At 43.8% G+C, this 21,810-nt stretch overlaps 1 protein-coding gene across 1 annotated transcript in view; it reads left to right on the top strand.

Moving 5' to 3' along the window:
- The window catches only part of kif7 (kinesin family member 7), a 55,593-nt gene that overhangs the window by 11,209 nt on the left and 22,574 nt on the right, over positions 1 to 21,810 (top strand). Inside the window, exons 4-10 of the mRNA XM_078427146.1 lie at positions 29 to 163; positions 3,137 to 3,361; positions 8,857 to 9,047; positions 10,804 to 10,931; positions 13,820 to 14,014; positions 15,444 to 15,646; positions 16,952 to 17,149. Of these exons, the coding sequence (XP_078283272.1) occupies positions 29 to 163; positions 3,137 to 3,361; positions 8,857 to 9,047; positions 10,804 to 10,931; positions 13,820 to 14,014; positions 15,444 to 15,646; positions 16,952 to 17,149 (1,275 nt within the window). The remainder of the gene's footprint in view (positions 1 to 28; positions 164 to 3,136; positions 3,362 to 8,856; positions 9,048 to 10,803; positions 10,932 to 13,819; positions 14,015 to 15,443; positions 15,647 to 16,951; positions 17,150 to 21,810) is intronic.

The following is a 21,810-nucleotide window of genomic DNA, read 5'->3' as shown; positions in this document are numbered from 1 at the left end:
CCATTATGATATTGTTTATTTCTCTCAGGGTAAGACAGAATTTGGCAACGAATCTAAAGAGCAGCTTGTACCAAAACTGCAGGCACAGGTTCAGAGGCTGGAGGAAGAGAACAGGGATTTCCTTGCTGCCCTTGAGGATGCCATGGAACGGTTTAAGCAACAGGTGAGGATAGACGGATGTATGTTCCATAAGAAGGGTCTCGACCCGAAACGCACCCATTCCTTCTATCCAGAGGTGCTACCTGTCCCGCTGAGTTACTCCAGCTTTCCGTGTCTATGTTCCTTAAGGGACCTGAATAACACAGCACAACCAAGAACAGCAGAAGCAAAGTGCTGGCTTGTACTCATGAAGTCATACAACACGGAAACAGGCCCTTTGGCCCAACCTGCCCATGCTGACCAAGATGCCCCATCTACGCTAGTCCCACCTGCCTGTGTGTGGCCCATATCCCTCTAAACCGTTCCTATCTATGTACCTGTCCAAATGCCTTTTAAATGCTGTTTTTGTACTTGCCTTGTTCCATATACCCACCGCCCTCTGTGTGAAAAAGTTACCCTTCAAGTTCCTATTAAATCTTTCCCCTCTCACCTTAAACCTATGTCCAGTGGTTCTTGATTCCCCTACTCTGGGTAAAAGACTTTGTGTATTTATCCTAACTATTCCCCTCTTGATCTGTACTTCATAACATCACCTTTCATCCTCCTACATTCCAAGAAATAAAGTCCTTGCCTGCCCACCCTATAGCTCAGGCCCACAAGTCACGGCAATATCCTCGTAAATCCTCTCTGCACTCTCCACCTTAATAACATCTTTCCTACAGAAGGGTGACCAAAACTAAATACAATTCCTTAAGTCGAAAAGGGTACGCTAAATAATGGTGCAGAAGAAAGCACAAATAACAGAGAAAGGACAAATTGGATGAGCATGTATTAATCGTAACTGCCGAATTTGGAGCACATAACTGATTATTCCTTTTATCTATTTATTGAATGCACTACTTTAAGTCCACAGCAGTAATCTAGAAATTAGATCATGTTGTTTGTTTCACTTCAGAAATGTGACTAAGAATTTCTTGTCATGCAATCTTTCTTTCATGTCTCTGACACAATTTCTGCTTTAGATCGTCATAGAATTATATCACAGGGAAACAGGCCCTTCGGCCCAACTCATCGAGGCTACCAACATGCTCCATCTAAGCTAGTCCCATTTGCCCGCATTTGGCCCATGTCCCTTTAAACATTTCCTTTCTGCGTACCTGTGCAACAATTTCTCGTGCAAGACTCTCTTTGGACTCTTTTAGTTGATGTGCATCATTTTTCCCTTTAGTCCCGACTGGTTAGCACGTAACAAGAGCTTTTCACTGTACCTCAGTTCACGTGTCAATAAACTAAACTGAAACTATTTTCCTATTTCCACACTAATTCTTTTTTATAATTTACTACCCTTTCAAGTGGCACATAGTTTGGATTGACCCATTGACACGCCTTTTCCCTTGAAAAAGCCGATTTATGTTCTACAATCCTTGCAGTGTTTGTTTAATTTAGTGGGAATTAGAGGGGGGGGTGAAGAGAGCGGGTGAAGAGAGGGGGGGGGAGGAGGGCGGGGAGGAGAGGGTGCTGCAGAAGAGGTTTGGGCCTAACGGGTCCACTTGGTTTAGTTTTATATATTCTTCCAATATTTATGTAACTTCCTCAAAAATACTCTATAATTGGAAGTGTGTCAATATTCAAGTGTGTCAATATTCAATTGTCACTGTATTTTTTTAGCCATAACAGAGAACATCGAACATCGGCACAGGAATAGACCCTCTGTGCTGACATGATGCAAGTTAAATTAATCTCTGCCTGCACATGATCCATATCCCTCCATTTTCTGCATATCCATGTGCCTATCTAAAAGCCCTTAAATATCACAATCCTATCTGCCTCCCACCACCACCCCTGGCAGAGCATTCCAGGTACCCACCACTTTCTGTGTAGAAAAAAAAACTTGTCCTGCACATCTCCTTTAAACTGCCCCTCTCACATTAAAGCCATGTCTTCTAATCTTTGACATTTCCACCCTGGGGTGAACAAGGATCTGACTGTTTACCCGATCAATGTCTCTCATAATTTTATAAACTTCTATCAGGTCACCCTTCAGCCTCTGACGCTCCAGAGAAAACAGTACCAATGGCCAGAACAAATCAGGGCCAGCCACAGATGACCTCAGGAAGGGTGGATCCCATAATTATCTTTAGTTTAGAGATACAGCGTGGAAACAAGCCCTTCGGCCCACCAAGTCTGCGCCGCCCAGCGATCCCCGCACACTAACACTATCCTACACACACTAGGGACAACTTATACTTACACCAATTAATCTACAAACCTGTACGTCTTTGGATTGTGGGAGTAAACCAAAGATCTTGTGGAAAACCCATGGGGAGAACGTACAAATTCCGTACAGACAGCACCCATAGTCGTGATCAAACCCGGGTCGCCGGCGCTGAAAGGCAGCAACTATACTGCTGTGCCACCGTGACGCACATTTGGTGTGGCCTTTTCTCGCCTCTGGTTTATTTCTCCACACCCCCCTTCCCACCATCTCTACTTTTAGTGTGAAGAAGGGTTCCGACCTAAAACGTTACCTATTCTTTTTCTCCAGATAAGCTTTTGTTGCGTGCTAACCAGTCAGCGGAAAAACTATTTATGATTACAATCAAGCCATCCGCAGTGCACAGATACACTGTTATGCTCCATCTGAATCTTCACCCCAAGCTTTCAACCTGTTCATCCGCTCCTTTCTCCAATACGCATCCAGCTTCCCCTCACATGCATCTCGCCAACATGACCCCTAACGTCTTGCATATTCTGACCACTCTGTGGTCAAAGCAGATGAAGTTCTTGTTAAATCCAAGGTATTTATTCACAAAATGCTGGAGTAACTCAGCAGGTCAGGCAGCATCTCAGGAGAGAAGGAATCGGTGACGTTTTGGGTCGAGACCCTTCTTCAGACTGTTCACTGATACACTCCTTGTTAAATCCTGTACCCCTGGTGAAATCGCCACTTACTACGAAACATCGAGGAATATTTGTGAATATTTGTGAAGAGATAGAGGCCGTGTTCATGTTTTATTTTTAATTATGTTCTGTTCAGAATGAAACCCTACTGGATCAGGAGGATCAGATTGTTGCTCTGCAGAGCAGACTGACACTGGTGGAGGAGAGCCAGACGGTGGATGAGCTGCTGGAAAGCCTTCACCTGGCAGACCTAACCTGCAGGCCTCACACCGCCCCTGCAAACGAGGTGCATCCTGGCAGATCCAACGCGACACATTCCAACCTCCTTCTCAGTGATGAAGCCGCTCGAATTTCCAATAAGGTGGGCCTCAATTATCCATTCAGAAAACTATTAAATGTACCGATGACAAAGCGGTGCCACTGGTGGTGCTGCTACCCAAAGATACTAGAGGAGCAAGATGAACCACTCCGTCGAAATCGCCGATACCGAAGTGTAGTACGCAAAGGAGCGTAACATCCGCCATTTTAGTAAGCAAAACCCGCCATTCGCTATGCCCCTCACAGTGTAATCAGTGTTTTGGGGGAACAGTATACCATTAAAATGTGGAAACATAGAAACATAGAAAATAGGTGCGGGAGAAGGCCATTCGGCCCTTCGAGCAAGCACCTCCATTCATTGTGATCATGGCTGATCTTCCTCCATCAATACCCCGTGCCTGCCTTCTCCCCATATCCCTTGATTCCACTAGCCCCTAGTGCTCTATCTAGCTCTCTCTTAAATCCATCCAGTGATTTGGCCTCCACTGCCCTCTGTGACAGAGAATTCCACAAATTCACAACTCTCCGGGTGAAAAAGTTACTTCTCACCTCAATTTTAAATGGCCTCCCCTTTATTCTAAGACTGTGGCCCCTGGTTCTGGACTCGCCCAACATTGGGAACATTTTTCCTGCATCTAGCTTGTCCAGTCCTTTTATAATTTTATATGTTTCTATAAGATCCCCTCTCATCCTTCTAAACCAGTGAATACAAGCCTAGTCTTTTCAATCTTTCCTCATATGACAGTCCCACCATCCCAGGGATCAATCTCGTGAACCTCCGCTGCACTGCCTCAATTACAAGGATGTCCTTCCTCAAATTAGGAGACCAAAACTGTACACAATACTCCAGATGTGGTCTTACCAGGGCCCTATACAACTGCAGAAGAACCTCTTTACTCCTGTACTGAAATCCTCTTGTTATGGCTAACATGCCATTAGCTTTCCTCACTGCTTGCTGTACCTGCACGCCAACTTTCAGTGACTGGTGTACAAGGACACCCAGGTCTCGCTGCACCTCCCCCTTGCCTAACCTAACACCATTGAGATAATATTCTGCCTCCTTGTTTTTGCCGCCAATGTGGATAACCACATTTATCTATATTATACTGCATCTGCCACGCATCTGCCCACTCACTCAACCTGTCCAGGTCACCCTGCAACCTCCTAACATCCTTTTCACAGTTTACACTGCCACCCAGCTTTGTGTCATCCGCAAACTTGCTAGTGTTGCTTCTAATTCCCTCTTCCAAATCATTCATATATATGGTAAAGAGTTGCGGTCCAAACACCGAGCCTTGCGGCACTCCACTCGCCACTGCCTGCCATTCTGTAAAGGACCCGTTTACTCCTACTCTTTGCTTCCTGTCTGCCAACCAATTTTCTATCCATGTCAACACCCTACCCCCAGTACCATGTGCTCTAATTTTAGTCACCAATCTCCCGTGCGGGACCTATCAAAGGCTTTCTGAAAGTCTAGATACACTACATCCACTAGCTCCCCTTCATCCATTTTACTTGTCACATCCTCAAAAAATTCCAAAAGATTAGTCAAGCATGATTTCCCTTTCATAAATCCATGCTGACTTGGACTTATCCTTTTACTGCTATCCAAATGCACCGTTATTACCTCTTTAATAATTGACTCCAGCATCTTCCCCACCACCGAAGTCAGGCTAACTGGTCTGTAATTCCCCGTTTTCTCTCTTGCTCCTTTCTTGAAAAGTGGGATAACATTAGCTACCCTCCAATCCACAGGAACTGATCCTGATTCTATTGAACATTGGAAAATTATCACCAATGATCACTATTTCTAGAGCCACCTCCCTGAGGACCCTGGGATGCAGACCATCAGGCCCAGCGGATTTATCATCCTTCAGTCCCATTAGTCTACCCAATACTATTTCTCGCCTAATGAAAATTTCTTTCAGTTCCTCTACCCCCCTAGATCCTCTGTCCTCTAGTACATCTGGGAGATTGTGTCTTCCTTAGTGAAGGCAGATCCGAAGTACCTGTTCAACTCTTCTACCATTCCCTTGTTACCCATAATAATTTCACCCGTGTCTGCCTTCAAGGGACCCACATTTGACTTTGCTACTCTTTTTCTCTTAACATATCTAAAAAAGCTATTACTGTCCTTCTTTATATTCTTGGCCAGCTTCCCCTCGTACTTCATCTTTTCAGCCCGTATTGCCCGTTTTGTTACCTTCTGTTGTCCTATGAAAGTTTCCCAAACCTCTGGCTTCCCGCTACTCTTTGCTGTGTTATACATCTTTTCTTGTAGTTTTATTCCATCCCTAACTTCCCTTGTCAGCCACAGTTGCCTCCTACTCCCCTTAGAATCTTTCTTGAGAATATATCTCGTCTATCAATTCACAGATTTTTGTTATTTTTCTTTTTAAATGTTTCTGCAAGTTTGTGCCTAGTGTAATGGCGCCATGACCTACTACGGATCTTAGGGTGGAGTGGTCTATCTTGCTCTGCACCAGTATCTTTGCTGCTGCCTTACAGCACCACAGACCTGGGTTCGATCCTGATCTCGGGTACTCTCTGTGTGGAGTTGGCATGTTCCCCCTGTGACTGAGTGCTTTCCCTCCGGTTGCTCCGGTTTCCTCCCACATCCCAAAGATGTGCTGGCTGGTAGGTCAATCGGCCTCTGTAAGTTGCCTCTGGTGTGTAGGGTGCGGATGAGAAAATGGGATAACATGGAACTCACAGAAACGGGTGATCGATGAACAGCATTGGCTCGGTGGGCCGAGAGGCCTGTTTCATGCCTGTTTCATGCAGTATCTTTCAAGCAATCGATTCACAGCTATCGCATGAAGCGATGTGCGTACAAACCCTTTGAGAGTTTGAGTGTAAAATGTCAACATGAGCTGGCATTTTACAGGAATAGTACTTTGTTGGAAGTACTGCCCTTTAGATGAGACATTACGTTCCTGCAACTCTGCTAGAGAGGAGAAGGAAGTTGATATTCTGTCAAGTACAAGTAATCAGCACAGAAAAATGACTCAATTATGTTGCCGAGGCTTCTGCGAACTTGCGAGTAAATTAGTGACCATGTTTACTCCACATGCACTGACACTTCAAAGCAATTCAGCGCTATTTAAAGACAGTGGTGTCGTCCATCTTAGTTATTTGCTTGTTAGGTTCACTTGCACCTCCTCCAACCTCATCTACTGTATCCGCTGTTCCAGGTGTGGACTCCGATACATCGGCGACACCTAGCGCAGGCTCAGCGATTGTTTTGCTGAACACCTCCGCTCAGTCCGCTCCAGCCGACGCGATCTTGCGGTTGCCAAACACATTAACTCCCCTTACCATTCCCACACTGACCTTTCTGTCCTGGGCCTCCTCCATTGTCAGAGTGTGTCAAACATAAATTGGAGGAACAGCTCCTCATATTTTGCTTGGGCAACTTACAACCCAGCAGTATGAATATTGATTTCTCTAACTTCAAGTAACCCTTGCATCCCCTCTCTCTCCGTCCCTCCCACAATCAAGTCGTTGTACTAGTTTCAAAGTCGTCCTGTTGAGTCGCAATGTGTGTAACTCATTTTCACCTATCCCACAACTAACAATGGACTGTTTCCTTTATCATCGTTACTTTTTGCATCGTTTTCATTCATTTAGAGAGTCATAGAGTGAAACAGTGTGGAAACAGGCCCTTCGGCCCAACTCGCCCACACCGGCCAACAATGTCCCAGCTACCCTAGTCCCACTTGCCTGCGCTTGGTCCATAACGCTCCAAACCTGTCCTATCCATGTACCTGTCGAACTGTTTCTTAAATGATGGGATAGTCCCAGCCTCAACTATCTCTGGCAGCTTATTCCATACACCCACCACCCTCAGTGTGGAAAAAGTTACCCCTCGGATTCCTATTAAATCTTTTTCCCTTCACCTTGAACCTATGTCCTCTCGTCCTCGATTCCCATACTCTGGGTAAAGGACTCTGTGCATCTACCCGATCTATTCCTCTCGTGTTGTTCTATATCTCTCTACGTCACCGTCTATAACTCTTGTTTCCCTTTCCTCTGATTCTCAGTCTGAAGAACCAAATCTTCAGTCTCGACCCAAAATGTCACCTATTCCTTTTCTCCAGAGATGCTGCCTGTCCCGCTGAGTTACTCCAGCTTTTTGTGTCTACCTTTGGTTTATACCAGCATCTGCAGTTCCTTCCTCTAGAGTAGTTAGGGCTTTTGATTTCTCTAATTTCAAGTAACTCCTGCATTCCCTCACACCCCCACCCCCCTCCTTTCTACCCCCCGTCCCCCTCCCTAGTTGTCCTACTAGTTCCACTAGTTTACATCCTTATGTCCCTCTGGTTAGCACATCTTCCCCAGCCAACATTGGCCATTAAAGGCTCCTTCCTTCCTGTTGCCGGCCCTGATTTGCTCTGGCCTTTTCTCGCCTTGAGTTTCCACCATTCCCCTTCGCTCCACCCCCCCTCCACACCGATCTTTCAGTCTGAAGAAGGGTTCTGACTCAAAATGTCACCTATTCCTTTTCTCTCGAGATGCTGCCTGAATCACTGTTACTCCAACATTTTGTGCCAATCTTCAGTAGTTAGAGCTTTCCGATATCCTCCCCCCCCTCCCCCCTATTGCCACCCCAGGTGAGATCAGGTAATTCCATTCACATGGCTCTGTAACACATGAGACTGAATGTTCACCCATTGTCATAAGAGCAGCTTCTGTTACTGCGTTATACCACAGTGGAAGGCCATTTTACTTTACATTTGCTGGCTGCTTGTGGAGGTTGCACAAACTATGGGCATCTTTCATTCGATGGGGCGGCACAGTGGTGCAGCAGTAGAGTTGCTGCCTTACAGCACCAGAGACCTGGGTTCCATCCTGACTATGGGTGCTTGTCTGTACGAAGTTTGTACGTTCTCCCTGTGACTGTGTGGGTTTTATAGACAATAGGTGCAGGAGTAGGCCATTCGGCCCTTTGAGCCAACACCGCCATTCAATGTGATCATGGCTGATCATTCTCAATCAGTACCCCGTTCCTGCCTTCTCCCCATACTCCCTGACTCCGCTATCCTTAAGAGCTCTATCTAGCTCTCTCTTGAATGCATTCAGAGAATTGGCCTCCACTGCCTTCTGAGGCAGAGAATTCTACAGATTCACAATTCTCTGACTGAAAAAGTTTTTCCTCATCTCAGTTCTAAATGGCCTACCCCTTATTCTTAAACTGTGGCCCCTTGTTCTGGACTCCCCCAACATTGGGAACATGTTTCCTGCCTCTAACGTTTTCTCCAGGATCTCCAATTTCCTCCCACACTCCAACAACGTACAGGTTTGTAGGTTAATTGACTTGATATAATTGTAAATTGTTCCTAGTGTGTGTAGGGTACTGTTAATGTGTAGGGGCCGCTGGTCGGCACGGACTAGATGGGCCAAAGGGCCTGTTTCTGCACTGTATCTCTAAACTAAACTAAACAATGGTTCTGCTTCGTGCCGGGGCGGAAGGTCAAAGTCTTAAGCCATTACACAGTGTTATTTTTCATTTTTGTAATTTTCTTCTCTGCCCTTTAGACCGGTGCATCTTCCTTGGAGTGTTCAGGTGTTGGATTTTGCGATCCTAGTCACTGTTTGCAAAGGAATCTGCCAGGTGAGCATTCTGTGCCTCACGGGTACATCGCAGAGGACCTCAGCGGATCCACAGTGTCACCATCTGATGAGGAGCCAGAGGACGCGGAGTTGTGCAGGAGTAAAGGAAAGAGCAGGTAGGATATATCTCAACTGATACTCTCGGAACAGCTGTGTTTCACCAGCATAATCAAGGACGAGCCACACGCTCCCTCTTCTCCCCTCTCCCATCAGGCAAGAGTCGGGGGAGAGGGAAACCCAAGATATGGAACCCTCTCAGTATGAAGAAGGGTCTCGACCCAAAACGTCAGCCATTCCTTCTCTCCACAGAAGCGGCCTGTCCCGCTGAGATACTCCAGCGTTTTGTGTCTATCTTCGCTGTAAAACAGCATCTGCAGTTCCTTCCGACACATCTTTTAATTAGGTTTAATCTAAACTGACCAAAGCTCTTCATTGCACCCAATATTTCAAACAAATGTGCTTGTCACTTGCATCTTCCAATGAGATAGGTGGTCTCATTAAGAAACTGAGCTTGAGAAGCCTATTAGACACAAAATGCTGGAGTAACTCAGTGGGACAGGCAGCATCACGGGACAAAAGGAACGGGTGACGTCTCTGTTCGAGACCCTTCTTCAAACCCGAAACGTCACCCATTCCTTCTCTCCAGAGATGCTGCTTTTCCCCCTGAGTTACTCCAGCATTTTGTGTCTGTCTTCGGTGTATAACCATAATCTGTAGTTCCCTCCTACACATTGAGACGCCTATTCTCAAGTGTCTTAACTCTTCTCCTTATTTGCCATTGATGCTATCTGGATGCATGACATTACTATAGGATCGGAGACATTACTATATGCAAATCGGAGATCTGTATTGCACAAGAGTTATTGCCTTCAGAAAAGAATGGACAAGATATTTAGAAATAATTGTAGGTATAAAGGGCAGAGGATTTACATCATAAAGGAAAGACTCTCAAAGGGTTGCACTTTTATTCAAACAGTACAGCACAGGAACAGGCCTACAATATCTGTACTGAATATGATGACAAATTAAATATTCCCTCTGCTTGCATGCGATCCACATCCCTCTATTCCCTGCATATCCAAGTGCCTATTTACAAACCTCTAGAATGCCACTGTCATATCCACTTCCACGCCCAACAGGAGGCATGGTGGCGCAGCGGTAGAGTTACTGCCTTACAGTGCCAGAGACCCGGGTCCGATCCTGACTGCAGGTGCAGCTTGCACGGAGTTTGTACGTTCTCCCCGTGTCCCTGCGTGATTTTTCTCTGAGATGTTCGGTTTCCTCCAACACACCAAAGACGTACAGGTTTGTAGGTTAATCGGCTTGGTATAAATTTAAATTGTCCCTAGTGTGCAGGGATCGCTGGTCGGTGTGGAACCATTGGGCTGAAGGGCCTGTTTCCGCATTGTATCTCTAAACTAAACATTCCAGGCTCCCACCACCTTCTGTGTGTTTAACAAAAACACTTGCTCCATACATCTCCTTTAAACTTTGTTCCTCTGACCTTAACGCTGTGCCCTTTCGCCATCACCTGTTCCACCCTGGGAAAATAGTTCTGACGGTCGACCCTATCTATGCCTCTTGTATTTTTATAAACCTCCAAACAGATATTTGTTGAACAAAGGTGAAAAATGAATGCAAAACGTAATCAATGAACCAATGAATTAAAGATAGACACAAAATGCTGGAGTAACTCAGCGGGTCAGGCAGCATCTCTGGAGAGAAGGAATGGGTGACGTTTCGGGTCGAGACCCTTCTTCAGACTGAACCAATCAATTAATATATTTTCATTGCCTGTGAAGGGCAATGGGCATGTTTGTAAAGGTTTTGTATTGTTCTGATATCCTGAGAATCATTGTTTGACTCTAACAGACGGCAGATCAATCGGACCTGGACAAAAAGGGACGTTCCTAGAATGAGCAGCATGGTGAACAGTAGAGGCAGCCTCGTACAACAGCGACACAGTGACTCGAGCAGTCCTCCGTGTGAAGTACTGAAGTGTAAGTATCTCTCGAGCTCTGGTTACTCATGGGCAGTTAGTGCTTCAATCAACATTTCTTCATTGCTATGTTAAATTCCAAACGTCTTGCAACAAGGCTTCTCATGGAAGCTTCAGTCTCCATCCAACCTGTGCCTCACTGGTGGTGCACTCGTGGAACGGTGGAGCTGCTGCCTCGTAACGTCCAGTCCTGATCTTGGGTGATGCCCGTGTGGAGTTTGCACGTCTCTCCCTTTGACGACATGGGTTCCTCCGGGTGCTCGGGTTTCCTCCCACATCTCAAAGACATACAGGTATAATAATAATAATAATGCATTACATTTGTATAGCACTTTTCTAGAAACCCAAAGACGCTTTACATAGATATAACATAAAAATAAATAAATAAACGAACAGAAAAGGAAGAATAAGGTGGAGCGACGGTCAATGATTGAAGGCGGTGTTGAACAAGTGAGACTTCAGTGATGTTTTGAATGTGGTGAGTGAGGAGGGGTCTCTGACGGTTTGGGGTAGTGAGTTCCAGAGGGTGGGAGCAGCGATGGAGAAAGCCCTGTCCCCCCAGGATCTGAGTTTGGTCCGGATGGGGGGGGACAGGAGGTTAGCAGCAGCAGAGCGGAGGGTGCGGGTGGGAGTGTGTCTGTGGAGGAGGTCAGTCAGGTAGGATGGGGCCAGGTTATGGAGGGCTTTGTAGGTCATGAGGGGGATTTTGTACTGGATTCTCTGGGGGATGGGGAGCCAGTGGAGCTTGTAGAGGATGGGGGTGATATGGTCACGGGTCGGGGAGTGGGCGAGTAGACGGGCAGCGGAGTTCTGGATGTATTGGAGTTTATTGATGATTTTTGAGGGTGAACCATAGAGGAGGCTGTTACAGTAGTCCAGAAGGGAGGTGATGAAGGCGTGGATGAGGTATGTAGGTTAATTGGCCCTGGTGTGTAGTGGGATAACTAATGTGAATGGGTGATCAATGGTCGGTGTGGACAGTGGGCCGAAGGGCCATGTTTCCATGCTATATCTTTAAAACATCCTTCTTTTCCTTAAGCCGGGGTTTACGCCCATTTACTGGTGTTATAAAATGCCAGTGCATGGTTGCGGCCTGATATCTCATGATGGATAGTCAACTGCTTGAGAATTGGGAGAGCGTTCTTCAACTGCGTCAGCCAAACATCTGCATCTTGGTGTGCATAGATAGTTGGTCGGCCTTCGGATTCAACTCATCCAGTGGTCAGTGGTGCCATATTCGTGGGCGGTCACAGTGGTGCAATGGTAGTTTCGTTGCCTTCACAGCGAATGCAGCGCCGGAGACTTGGGTTCGATCCTGACTATGGGTGCTGTCTGTACGGAGTTTGTACGTTCTCCCTGTGACCTGAGTGGGTTTTTTCTGAGATCTTCGGTTTCCTCCCACACTCCAAAGACGTACGGGTTTCTAGGTTAATTGGCTTGGTAAATGTAAAAAAATATATTAACACTATCCTACACCCTAGTGGATCTGGCCATTTGGCCATCACCCTCCACCCATCACTGGCCTCGATCCTGTCTTCGAGTTTTAGTTTTGTTTATTGTCATGTGTTTATTGTCAGGTCCAGTGCAAAGCTTTTGCTGCGTGCTCACCAGTCAGCGGAAAGACAATCGAGCCATCCACAGTGCACAGATACATGAATATCATGAATAACATTTAGTGCAAGATATCGCCAGTAAACTGATCAAAGATAGTCCGAGGGCCTCCAATGAGGCCGATAATACCTCACGACTGCCTCTGGTTGTTGGTAGGATGGTTCAGTTGCCTGATACCAGCTAGGAAGAAACTGTCCCTGAATCTGGTGGTGTGCGTTTTCACACATGGGAGAGGGGAGAAGGGTGTGCGATGCCTATTCAGTTGTCCATGTAACCTTGGCCCTTCGGCTCAGCTGAAGTTTGCAGTAGATGGAGCGTAAATAGAAGGGAACCTGCAGACAGTTATGATCTCATGCTGCTGCTGCCCTGGCCCTTCTAAGTGGAAACCTTGCACTGACAGGATGTGCAGTAGAATCTCTAGGTGAATCTATTTCATAAAAGCCCTGCATGTAGGAAAGAACTGCAGATGCTGGTTTAAATCGAAGGTAGACACAAAATGCTAGAGTAAGATAAGAAAATAACTGCAGATGCTGGTACAGTCTGAAGAAGGGTCTCGACCCGAAACATCACTCATTCCTTCTCTCCTGAGATGCTGCCTGACCTGCTGAGTTACTCCAGCATTTTGTGAATAAATGCTAGAGTAAGAGATCAGTCTGAAAAAGTGTAGGAAAATAACTAGATGCTGGTACAAATCGAAGATGTCACAAAATGCTGGAATAACTCAGCAGGTCAGGCAGCATCTAGGAGAGAGGGAATGGTGACATTTCGGGTCGAGACCCTTCAGAAGGGTCTCGAAAAGGAAACATCACTGATTCCTTCTCACCAGAGATGCTGCCTGTCCTGCTGAGTTACCCCAGCATTTTGTGTCTACCTTCATAAAAGCCCCACTGCTTAAAAAAAAAATCTTTTGTTAATAAACTTGCTCAGTATGTTCCAGTACTCTAGTTTGATGATAGAGTCATAGTCAGACAGCACAGAAACACGCCCTTCGGCCCAACTTGCCCATGCCAACCATGATGCTCCATTTTCGCTACTTCCACATGCCCGTGTTTGGCCCATATCCCGCTAAACCTTTTCTATCCGTGTACTAGTCAAAATGTCTTTTAAATGTAGTCATAGCACCTGGCTCCACTATTTCCTCGGGCAGCTCGTTCCGTACACCCATCACCAGCTGACTGTAAAAGTTGTTCCTTTTAACTCTGGGTAAAAGACTGTGCATCCACCCCGTTTATTCCCCTGGTGATTTTGCGTCTTGAATCTTACTCTCCTATTCTCCAGCTCCACACGGGACGGGAGACCACAACGAGGCCCACTGCCTTTCCTTTTCAAGTGATTTCAGGGAAAGTTCTCCTGTGAGCCGTCCCAAGTTGGACAATTCGGAGTGGAGGCTTGTCCGAGCGCAGCATAAGATGCGGGAACTGGCCATCAACATCCGGATGAAGGAGGAATTGATCAAAGAACTCGTCAAAACAGGTGCGGGGGTTAATACCGTATAGATTTATCGAACTGTTATTTGCAATGACCTTTTCCTGTTATCAACAAAACACACAAGGTAATCCATCAACCTGATCATTCAATTGGTGTTTCTTCTGAAAATTAAAATGGCAGTCAATGAACAAAGACAGCAATATTCCAGGAGTTGTATTATAGATCAATTACTGTAATAAATAAATTGGTGTATGTAATTAATCAATAGGATATTTGAATGGGTTTCCAATATGCACTGGCTTTAATGATATTTTTATCGCATTGAGTTATTTTCTTCATAATTTTGTCAGATGACATTTTTGTTAACAAATCATCATAAATGTTGCCCTATCACCATGTCTGCTTCTATCACAAAGTAAAAGGTTACTGTACATCCCTCTGACTGCACTTTTTAGCATATTATCAGGATAACACAGTTATCTCACTGCTTTTTGTCATCATAATGCAGCAATCGACATTTCTAACATCCAAAATTAAAGATTATCTATTGCATTTTATCGTGATCAGTTTTATCAGTTGAATCGCGTTTGTGGCTTTAGCATTTTGTGGCTTTAGCATTTTGTGGCTTTAGCATTTTGTGGCTTCATTAAATGCAAAATAAAATTGAAAATATGTGGTGGGACTTTAACTCGTCTTATAACTGCGGCTGACTCTATGTGACCACCATATTAAGATGTTGTAGAAGCAAGGAACTGTTGATGCTGTTTTAAACAAAAGGACACACAGTGCTGGAGTAACTCAACAGGTCAAGCAGCATCTCTGGAGAACATGGATAGGCGATGTTTAGCTTTGGGACCCTTCTTCAGAGCACGGTGGTGCACCAGTAGAGTTGCTGCCTTACAGCGCAAGAGAGCCTGGGTTTGATCCTGACTACGGGTGCTGTCTGTACGGGGTTTGTATGCTCTCCCCTGAACCACGTGGGTTTTCCCCGGGTGCTCCACTTTCCTCCCACACTCCAAAGACATACAGGTTTGTAGGTTAAAAATCTGAAGAAGGGTCTCGACCCGAAACGTCACCCATTCCTCCTCTCCCGAGATGCTGCCTGACCTGCTGAGTTACTCCAGCATTTTGTGATTAAATCAGGTTTGTAGGTTAATTGGCTTCGCTAAAAATAGTAAATTGTCCCTAGTGTGTAGATAGTGTTAGTGTGCGCGTGATCGCTGGTCGGCGTGGACTCGCTGGGCTGAAGCACTGTTTCTGTGCTGTATCTCTAAACTAAGTCACAACCCGAAACGTCACCTATCCATGTTCTCCACAGATGCTGCCTGAACCGCTGAGTTACTCCAGCACTTTGTGTCCTTTTTTTTAATATTAAGCTGATGTCCAGATTTAGAAATTGTAAATGTCTTGTATTGTAAAGTAATCCCATAAACCTTCAGTTAAAGCAGTTTTTTTATTTTGCTTGAACGGCCAGGAAGAGATGCCCAGGTGATGAACAAGCAGTACTCTCAGAAGATTCGGGAGCTGGAACAAGAAGCGGAGCAGGAGAGGGCGGAGCTGAGAGAGGCTCAGAGGCAGCTGCGGGATCTGGAGGAGAAGGGACCCAGGGACCTGGTGGAGAGGACCAAGCTCCAGGAGTACCATAAAAAGGTTGTGGCAGCCCAGAGCAAAGTGCAGGTGTGTGAGGCGACGAGCTTGCGAACGTAACTCCCTTTCAATGTGGTGGTCGTATCGCACATGCAGATTCCATGAACACGAGTAGGCTCCAATTCTGCAGAGTCGAGGTGATAAATAACACACACTCAACTTCAGTGGAGAATTTTGCACATTCGTGCATAAAGACTGGCCACTTTGGTGAAGTACCAGAAGGTATTGCCTGCTGTAGACCCAGAATAGAGGGGATAGAAAGTTCCCCTCAGCATTCCTAGCGGCGCAGCAATAGAATTGCTGCCTTACAGCACCAGAAACCCGAGTTGAATCCTGACCTTGGGTGCTGTATGTTCTCCCTGTGACTGCGTGGGTTTCAGATAATACCTCCCACACTCCAAAGACGTGGAGGTTTGTAGATTAATTTGCTTCTGTAAATTGTCCCGAGTGCGTAGGATAGTGTTAGTGTACGGGGATCACTGGTCGGCGCGGACTCAGTGGGCCGAAGGGCCTGTTTCATAGACAATAGACAATAGGTGCAGGAGTAGGCCATTCGGCCCTTCGAGCCAGCACTGCCATTCAATGTGATCATGGCTAATCATTCACAATCACTACCCCGTTCCTGCCTTCTCCCCATACCCCCTGACTCTGCTATCTTTAAGAGCTCTATCTAGCTCTCTCTTGAAAGCATCCAGAGAATTGGCCTCCATTGCCTTCTGAGGCAGAGAATTCCACAGATTTACAACTCTGACTGAAAAAGTTTTTCCTCATTTCCGTTCTTTAGATTTAGATTTAGATTTAGAGATACAGCGCAGAAACAGGCCCTTCGGCCCACCGGGTCCGCGCCGCCCAGCGATCCCCGCACACTAACACTATCCTACACCCACTAGGGACAATTTTTACATTTGCCCAGCCAATTAACCTACATACCTGTACGTCTTTGGAGTGTGGGAGGAAACCGAAGATCTCGGAGAAAACCCACGCAGGTCACGGGGAGAACGTTCAGACGGCGCCCGTAGTCAGGATCGAACCCGAGTCTCCGGCGCTGCATTCGCTGTAAGGCAACAACTGTACCGCTGCGCCGCTGCGCCACCGTGCCGCCCAAAATGGCCTACCCCTTATTCTTAAACTGTGGCCCCTGGTTCTGGATTCCCCCACTCTGTATCTGTGAACTAAACTAAACAGAAACCAATAGAGGAGAAAGTAAACTTCCATCAGCATTCAGGATCGATACTGACTGTCGTACAGTTCAATTTCCTGCTGCAAAGGTAAGCACTGAAAGATTTAATGTTGTATGCAAGCTGCGGCTAATCGTGGCCTTCATCTTGTTGCCAGGCGCTGAGTCAGAAGAAACGGGACACCGAGCGGCTTGTGTCACTGTCGTCACAGAGTGAGCGCCGCATCCACGAGATGGAGAGAAACGTGCAGCTGATGAAGCAGCAGCAGGCGCTACTGCAGAAGAAATTGAAAGAGGAGATGGACCAGAAAAGGCGATTTGAAACAGAGATGCACAGAGGAAAACATCGCGTGAAGGTGCGCCTTAGTTTAGAGATAAAGCATAAAAATTGGCTCAACGTGCTGGGGTAACTTAGCAGGACAGGCAGCATCTCTGGAGAGAAGGAATGGGTGACGTTTCAGGTCCAGACCCTTCTTCACCCGAAACGTCACCCATTAGCAGTCTGAAGAAGGGTCTCAAACTTTCTGAAACTAATGATCAGCCATGATCACATTGAATGGCGGTGCTGACTCGAAGGGCCGAATGGCCTTCTCCTGCACCTATTTTCTATTTTCTATAAACCGGAATATCATCCATTCCTCTCCAGAGATGCTGCCCGTCCCGCTGAATTACTCCAGCAATTTGTGTGGAGTAAACCAGCATCTGCAGTTCCTTCCTACACATAAAAGCAGGCCCTTTGGCCCACCGAGTCCATGCTGACCATCGATCACCCATTCACGCTGGTTGTTTGTTCTCCCACGTCCAAGTCCATTCCCTGCACACGAGGGTTCAGTTTACAGAAGCCAATTAAACTGCAAACCCAAATGTCTTTGGGATGTGGGAGAAATCCCATGTGGTTACAGGAAGAATGTGTAAATTCTACATAGACAGCACCCCAGGATTGAACCCGGGTCTCTGGTGCTGTGAGACATCAACTCTACACTCTGCCTTCCTATCTGTGAGGACAGAATGTAGTAGATATTGGATTTTCACTCGTTATTTTGAGCAGCCTTTATTGTTTCCTTATAGTTGAAAGATCAAACACAAGATATCAGGTTAGTTTAGTTTAGAGATACAGTACAGAAACTGGCCGTTCGGCCCACAGAGTACGGGCCGACCAACAATCCCCGCATACTAGCGCTATCCTACTCACTGGGGTCAGTTTTACCAAAGCCAATTAACCTACAAACCTGCACGTCTTTAGAGTGAGGGAGGAAACCGGAGCAGCTGGAGAAAACCCATGTGGTACAAACTCGGTACAGACAACACCCATAGTCAGAATCAAACTCGTGTCTCCGGTGCTGTAAGGCAGTAACTCTACCGCTGTGCTATCGAGGCCACCATTTCAACAGTTATTGAAAGATTTGTTTCTTTGGATTGGGAGCTCTTTAATCAGCATGAAGAGCACCTGAAAAGCTGCTCCGTGCCACGAGCTGAATGTTTATCCAGCTGTACCCCAGGAATCAAGCAGCTTTTCAGCCCGTAGGGTCTCCCTAAAGAACTCTCCCATTCGGGAGGTGTACAGAACCACTTTGCAACGCCTTCACCTCAGCAGTTATAGCAAGCACTGAGGAGGAGTGCCAGACGAGGGATGTGCTGGGCATGAATTTCCAGTCCCCTACCCAGTCACTCACTTCCCCCACCAACTCTGATCTGAGGGTCCTCGGACAGTACATCATAGGAACAAGCCATCGAGCCCAAGGTGTCTGTGCCAACCATGATGCCAATCCAAACTAATCCAAACTCTTCTGGCCTTCTCTGTCTTTCAATCTGAAGAAGGGTTCCGACCCGAAACCTCGCCTATTCGTTGTCTCGAGAGCTGCTGCCTGACCCGCTGTGTTACTCCAGCATTTTGTGTCTATGCTTGATATAAACCAGCACTTCCTACACAAACTAATCTAATCTGATCTGCAATTCCCAATCCATACCCCTCCATTCCATGTCTGTTCATGTGACCGTCTAAATGCTTCTTAAAGTTGCTATTGTAACTGCTACAATCACTTACCCTGACAGCATATTCCTGGCATACACCACCCTGAGTAAAAAACACTTGCAGCCTTGTAAATCTTTAAACCTTTCTCCACTCACCTTAAACCTATTTGGCGTTTCTACTCTTTTTGATAAATATTTTTATTAAACATAAATACCTATTAATAAAATTTACTTATTACATACATTCGTGATATTATTAATATTAACAATTATGTCCTACATATTTCTATACTTTTTTTTTAAGAGAGGAAAAGATAGAGAAAAATAAAATAAAAATAAGAGATCCAAATTGGAGAAATGAATGGAGTATTAAAAAAGTTATCTATCATTGGAGATATATCCATAATTTATTATTCATAATTCTTCCTCCATTCCATTATTCAGGCCACGGTCAAGTCCTCGAACCAAGCCATTTTGACCCTTTAAATATACAATAAATGGAGACCATATTCCTCTGAAAAGATTCAACCTGTCCACTAGTACAAGTCTCAATCTTTCCAGATGAAGTGTCTCCGACATTCCTGTAATCCACATTTTAATTGTGGGGGATGTAGGACCTTTCCAGAATTTCAGTATTAATTTTTTCCCAATTATTAAACTATAATCAATAAAAATTCTTTGATTCGTTGTTAATAATTGATCTGTTTCTAATATTCCCAGTATTATTAAGTTTGAGTCAGGGATCAGCTTCCTATTAACAACATTCGAAATTATATTAAATATTTCTGTCCAGAATTTAGTGATTTTTTCACAGTTTGTGAATGTGTGCGTTAAATTAGCTTCCAATTGCTGACATTTGTCACAAATGGCAGATATATTTGGAAAAATACTATGTAATTTAGCTTTTGAATAATGTAGTCTATGTAATATTTTAAATTGTATAAGAGAGTGTCTAGCATTTAGCGAACAGTGATGTATGTGTTGTAAACTTTCATCCCATATATCAGGTCTAATAATTTGACCTAATTCATTTTCCCATGATTGTCTATATATTTCTGTACTTGGAGCGTCGTTTTCCAGTAGAATATTATAAATATATGATATCAATTTTTCTGTATTTGGGTGTTTATTCAAACATTCATCTAAAATCTCTGTCTTTCTATTTCTAATTTCATGTGTATTTGCTTTTACATAATCTCTAATTTGTAAATATCTAAAGTAATCTTTTGAATGTAATCCATAAATTTGTTGTAATTCTTGAAATGAAAGGAAAAAATTTTCCCTATAGAGATCTCCCATCTTATTAATTCCACAGTTTTTCCATTGTAAAAAACCTTTATCTATCATTGAAGGTTTAAATGTGATGTTATTTACAATAGTAAGAGCTAGTGGTATACATTCCAATTTTAATGTTTTCTTTATTTGTTTCCAAATACGTATTCCACTATCTATTATAAGGTTTTCACTATAGGTTTTCTTACTTATTTTATTATTGGCGAATAAAATCGAACTAATTTCAAAGGGCGAACAATCTTCTTTTTCCATTATTAACCAGGTTGGTTGTTTATCTGTCTCTACTAACCAAAAGTTAATATTTTTAATATTGACTGCCCAATAATAAAACGTAAAGTTTGGTAGAGCTAGACCTCCATTTATTTTTGGTTTACATAAGTGTTCTTTTTTTATTCTATGGCTCTTATAATCCCAGATAAAGTTAGTGACTATGGAATCAATTTAAAAAAAAAAATTTTTAGGAAGATATATCGGAATCATTTGGAAAAGATATAATAATTGTGGAAGAAAAATCATTTTTATTGCATTTATTCTACCTATCATTGAGATTGGTAATGTTTTCCAATATAAAATATTTTTATTTAATTTATTCAATAAGAGCGGAAAATTAGATTTAAATAAAGAATCAAATCTTTTTGTTACATAAATTCCAAGATATTTTATTTTTTCGTTTGCTATCTTAAAAGGAAATTGTTGTAATATATGTAGATTATTTACCCTTATCGGCATAAGTTCACTTTTGTTCCAATTAATACTATATCCTGAATATGATCCAAATTCAGTTATTAATTTTAGTAAATTTGGAATACTAATTTCCGGGTTTGTGATATAAAGTAATACATCATCCGCATATAAAGAAATTTTATTTTCAGTATTTGTGGTGTCATATCCATATATTTCAGGATGTATTCTCACCCGTTGAGCTAAAGGTTCTAATGCAAGTGCAAACAATAGTGGGGATAAAGGGCAACCCTGTCTGCAGCCTCGAAATAGATTAAATTTATTTGATAGTATTTGATTTGTTATTATTCTAGCTGTTGGATTGGTATATAATAATTTAACCCAAGTGATAAACTTCTCTCCCAAATTAAAAAATTCCATAACCGAAAACAAATAAGACCATTCCACTTGGTCAAAGGCTTTCTCCGCATCTAACGAAATAATTACTAAGTCTTTATTAATACCTCTTTTCGAATATATAATATTATATAATCGTCTGAGGTTATATGAGGAATATCGTTTTGGTATAAATCCTGTTTGATCGGGGTGAATTAGTTTATTAATAACTGTGCTTAATCTTTGTGCTAATATTTTCGTTAGTATCTTTTGATCAGTATTTAAAAGAGCTATAGCTCTATATGATCCTGGGTCCTCCAGATCTTTGTCTATTTTAGGTATAAGTGTTATAATAGATTCATTTAACGTTTCTGGTAGTTTCTGACAAATATAGATATTTTCATAAAGTATCTTCAGACGTGGTGTGATCAGATCATAAAATGTTTTATAAAATTCCGAACCGATACCATCTGGTCCCGGTGTTTTACCATTTTTTAATGATCTGATAGACTCTTCAACTTCTTTTACTGAAATTTCCGCATTTAGTGATTCTCTATTTTGTAAATCCAACCCCTTCAGATTACATTTTTTAAAAAATGCTTCTATTCCTATCCTATTTTCTGTCGTTTTAGCTGAATATAGATTTTTATAATATTGCAGAAATCTCTCATTAATATCTTTAGGTTGTACTAAAGCG

Source organism: Rhinoraja longicauda, chromosome 33 (assembly GCF_053455715.1).
Source record: "Rhinoraja longicauda isolate Sanriku21f chromosome 33, sRhiLon1.1, whole genome shotgun sequence".
NCBI lineage: Eukaryota > Metazoa > Chordata > Chondrichthyes > Rajiformes > Arhynchobatidae > Rhinoraja > Rhinoraja longicauda.
Note: the sequence above shows the minus strand (reverse complement) of the source record. Positions and strands in the feature narration are given on the sequence as shown.